At 37.3% G+C, this 5,289-nt stretch overlaps 1 protein-coding gene across 1 annotated transcript in view; it reads left to right on the forward strand.

Moving 5' to 3' along the window:
• LOC106882141 (coilin) overlaps positions 1-5,289 on the forward strand; it is a 27,266-nt gene that overhangs the window by 16,122 nt on the left and 5,855 nt on the right. The window contains exon 6 of the mRNA XM_014932714.2: positions 539-608. Coding sequence (XP_014788200.2) covers positions 539-608 — 70 coding nt within the window. The remainder of the gene's footprint in view (positions 1-538; positions 609-5,289) is intronic.

Below are 5,289 nucleotides of genomic sequence, written 5' to 3' on the forward strand. Positions count from 1 at the left end.
AAAGACCTGGAAATAGAGATAACTCGAATGTGGAATCTAAAAACAGAAACAATTCCTATCATAGTAGGTGCCTTAGGTATAATAAAAAAATATTCAGACAAATACATAACAAAAACACCAGGACTTACAAATATATATAACATACAGAAAATTGCACTACTGGGTACTGCACACATTCTACGCAAAACACTTTCAATACAGTAAACATAAGAGCACCACAGCAAACCACAGCACATACCCAAGGCGCACAGAACTGCGCTCGGTAGTGAAGTGAAAGCACGTTATAAAAATAAAACTACTGAACAATAATAATAATAATCCTTTGTACTAGAGGTACAAAGTCTGAAATTTGGGGGCAAGGGGTTAGTCAATTACATCAACCTCGATAGGATGATAAACCTATAAATTGTAGCACAATATGTTTGTATTTAGCTACAATAAGCTTCATAACGATTGCAAAGTATTATACAGATGATTAAGTTTGTAATGCAAAATTTAATATTTTGTTCTGATCATTTTGTCTTTTATGTTTTTAAAGGAAGCAACAATATTGGCATTTAAAGATGAAACCAAAGTGATAACTCTCAAGTTTCACACTTCTCATGAATGTAAGTTGTTTTACACATTTTCCAAACACATGTTGGTGTGTATTCATGAGCTCTGTATATTTGTCTGTAAGGTTTATGTGTGTGTTTATGTGAGGATGTATGTCTATGAATATGTATGTACATAAGGATGCAGGCATGGGTGTGTGAGAAGGAGTTTGCTTCTTATCACACACCCATAGTTTCAGGTTCAGACACACTGTGTGGTATCTTGGACTTGTGTCTTCTACTATAGCCTCTGACTGACCAATGTTGTGTAATAGATTTGGTAGATGGAAACTGAAAGAAGCCCATCATCATCATCATCGTTTAACGTGCGTTTTCCATGGGTTGGATGGTTTGACTGAGGTCTGGAGAGCCAGCAGCTGCACCAGGCTCCAATCTGATCTGGTAATGTTTCTACAGCTGGATGCCCTTCCTAACGCCAACCACTCCAAGAGTGAAGTGGGTGCTTTTTACGTGCCACTGGCACAGGAGCCAGTCAGGCAGTCCTGGCATTGATCATGTTCAGATAGTGCTTTTTACATGCCACCAGCATGGGAGCCAGTCAGGGGGCACTGGCGTCAATCACATTCAGATGGTACTTTTTACGTGCCACCGGCACGGGATATATATATATGTGTGTGTGGTGTCTGTCTATCTGTCTTTGCCTTTATATTGCATGGTGGTTTGTAAGCAAGTGTTGACATCATGCAAGCAGCAGCCTTAATTTCCAATCTGCTGATCATGGGAAAATATTACCTGACTTGAAAACAGGTGAGTGTTGGTGACAGGAAGGGCATTCAGCCATAGAATATCTGCCTGAACAAATTCTGTCCAACCCATGTGAGCATGGAAAATTGGGCATTAAACATTGATGATGATTGAGAAATAAAATTCTCTCATAAATTAATTACTACCAAAGGCTTTGCATTCTTTTAAGAGCATATTAACTGAGTGGTGCTTGTCCTCATCCAAACTATTAACTGTTTGTGGAAACTACATGTATGATGTATCAATCAGGTAAAATGGTTTTACTGGAAATTGCACCTACATTGCAAACTCAGTTTTCTGGGAGATTCTGTTGGGAGAGAGGACTTTTTAGTTGTGGCACACACAGCATTTCTAGAGATGATAGCATGATAAAATGCACTAGTCTGTGCTTGAAAAATGGCTGGTGATAGGAAAGGATTGCAGCCATGAAAGTTATGACAAGATGACAAAAAAATGTAAAAGTAATGAAGGAGACATGAACTTTTTTGGCCTCTGCAAAAACAATCCATATAGAAGAGCAGTAACATGACATATGTAATGACAAAGATGAATGCTTTTCTCTGTTGCTATATGTGCCTGATGAAGAAGGAATGTGATAAATGGCAAGACACAGAGACCTTTTCAACCGCTGACATACTGGAAAAATGTTTATAAGAGGTGATACATTCTATCTACAAACGTCATACACATGTATGCATATGTAGATATGTGTATGTAATGTAAATGTCTCCTAAGCTCCAACTAGCTTCTAAGAATCTGTGCTTAGTTAATGTTACTTTAATGTTACATGGGTGAGAGATAACTTTTACTCTAAATATGACACAAATCTATCTCATGTAGAAATTCTTTGTAGTTAGCTAAACTGAAGCATGTAAAATTAAGTGTAATGCTGAAATACAAAATATTTGCAATGAGTTTGAAATCAAGACCTTTGGGTTCATAATCCAAATACATATCCATTTAGTCATTCCACTTCTACATGTAGATGTGTGCATATGTCTCAATATAACGACTCCATGTTTAAATATGTGTGCGAGTATGGTTACATAGTTAAGGGATTAAGATGTTTGCTGTGAAACTGTGAGAGCCTGGGTTCAATCCCACTGGACTAATGTAAACTATATAGAAGCATGTTACATGAGACTTCATCATATGTCTATCCTCCTTATCACCATTTACTACATATGTTCCATGCTGGTGCGAGTTGGATGGTTTCACTACATTTGACTGGTCTGAAGATTACATTGTGTTCCAACATCTGCTTTGGCATGGTTTCTATGGCGAGATACCCTCCTAATATCAACCCCTTTACAGTGTGTACTGGGTGCTTTTTTTTTTTTTTTTTGTGGCACCACCACTAGTGAGGTTGCCATGAAACCTGCATGACTAAAGTCCCCTTTGACTGAGTAGTAAGGGAGGCAGCTGTATGCTATGGAATAAAAAGAAAGTAAAAGTATGAGAAAAGGGACCAAAACAGAATACATTTCTTGCTTTAGAAGAGCTATGTGGCTACTCACATTATACAAGACAGAGTGAGAGTGACTGAGATTGAGGTAGAAGGGGATGAAAATGGTGATGGTGTCAGGGTATACCCTCAAAGTGAGTAGAAATGAATGGGGACAGAAGTGAGTGTAGATACATAAAAGTGTATGGGAAAGTAAGTGATGATTAGAGATAGAGAATGGGTGAATATTATGATGAACAAGTTTTGGGGGGTAAATATAAAAGGTAGGGAGGAAGAAAGAGTTAGTGACAACTGTAGAAACTGGGTATGATTGAGGGGTGACCAATGATACTGACAAGTTAGGGAAGAGGCGGTGACTGGCAGTGCAGAAATGGGGTGGAGAGTAACAGACTAGTAACTATGAAGATGCTGTAGACAGGAGAAGGATGGGAGAAAGAGAGACGGATGATGTGGTTAGACAGTTTGTTAGAATGTGGGGCAGACATAGTGAACAGAAAAGAAGACAGATGTATGGTGGAGGAGGAGAGTTAATTTGGTGGATCAGTGTAAAATGTGGGTGAAAAGGACAGTATTAAGAATGAAGGGTGAATATCAGGATATTTCTGTTGGTATCTGTTTATATTTAAATTACAGCAGCAGAATACTACTGTTAAACAGAGGATGAGTGGCTGGGATGTTTTGAATAGGAAATTGGTCTAGGGAGCCTAGTTGTGTGTATATATATATATATTTATTAGGTTGTTGCACATGAAATGCCGTATTTGAAAGGTAACAATAAAATGTTTCAGAAGTGTTAAAGAACTGATTTATTTAATCAAAGTATGATCCATGTTCATTTATGATGTTTACCCAACGTTTCTCTATGTCATATATTCCATCTTTTAAAAAAAATTCCTCTTTTGCTGTGATAAACTGTCCGAATGATTCAATTACCTCTTCTCTATTTAAGAATGTTTTATTGCTTATGAAAAGCTCAAAATGCTTAAATAAGTGATGATCAATAGGAGAGATATCAGATGTTGCAAAATCTCATAATTCAGGCTTTGCAACTTTTGGACAGGAGTGTGAGGACATGCATTGTCGTGGTGCAAAATTGGGCCATCTCTATTCACTAGTCTGGGTTGCTTCTTTCTCAAATTCTCATGCATACAATCAATTCTCTGGCAATACGATGTTGCTGTTACCATTTTTCCTTGTTGCAAAAATGAATAATGAATAACTCCCTTCGCAGACCAACATACAGTGACCTCTAACTTTTTAGGGTGCAATGGTGGGTTTGGGTAGTGTTTAGGTAACTCTCCTGCATCTAATCACTGTCCTGTTCTCCTGCTGCTGTCAAAGAATATCCATTTCTCATCACAAGTAATGATTTGATGCAAAAATGGTCTTTTTCCAGTCAAGATAGCAATAAGGAGCATACTTTGAGGCGTCAGCTTTTTTGAATCTCGTTCAGTTGATGTGGAACAAACCTATCTGTTTTCTTGACTTTTCCAATTTTTTATGGGTGTCCAAAAACAGTTGTGCAACATGTTTGGAGTTCTGATGAAAGTTTTCGAACCATTATTCTCAGATTTTGTTCAACCAAAGCATTTAATCCATCATGCCAAATAACTGATTTTGGCCTACCCCTTGGTTTATTTTCAAGGCTATCATCTCCTGAACGAGAGCTTTGGAACCATTTTTGAACAGTTCTGATGTTAACAAAACCATTACCAAAGGCCCACTTGATATTCTGTAGAGCTTCTGCGGCAGAGTGACCCAGTTTGTACTCATATGAGAAAATCACTTAACATAGTTTGGTTGTTGTCATTTTCATAAGGTCTGTGGATACAAATTTTGTATACCAATATTGTTGGGAAAGAAAAAGAGTCAATATTAAATGCAAGGTATACGTAATTGAGCTTTTAAATGACTGAAATAACAAGTAATTGAAAATGCGACATTTCTTGTGAAACAACCTAATATATATATACAGGGGTTGGACAAAATAATGGAAACACCTTAAAATTTCAAACAAATTTATTTTAATATGGGGTAGGACCGCTTTTGGCAGTAACTACAGCTTGAATTCTATGAGGTATGGACTTGTACAACGTTTGAATTGTTTCCAAAGGAATTTTTGTCCATTTTTCAGCTAAAACAGTCTCCAGTTCTTATAGTGATGATAGTGGAGGATATCGACTCCTTACTTGTTTTTCTAAAATGCACCATAAATGTTCAATAATATTGAGATCTGGGGACTATGGTGGCCAGATAAGATGTTCAACTTCACTAGAATGTTCCTCATGCTATTCAGTAACAACTTTAGCTGTGTGAATTGGTGCATTATCATCCTGAAAAATTGCGTTTCCCACCGGAAACTGTTCCGCAACCATAGGATGAATTTGATCAGATAAAATGCTTAAATAGTCTTGACTATTAATTCTGCTATGAAGGGAAACCATTGGGCCGGTGGATTTCCAAGAT

The sequence above is a fragment of the Octopus bimaculoides genome, chromosome 5, assembly GCF_001194135.2.
Source record: "Octopus bimaculoides isolate UCB-OBI-ISO-001 chromosome 5, ASM119413v2, whole genome shotgun sequence".
In the NCBI taxonomy this organism is placed as follows: domain Eukaryota; kingdom Metazoa; phylum Mollusca; class Cephalopoda; order Octopoda; family Octopodidae; genus Octopus; species Octopus bimaculoides.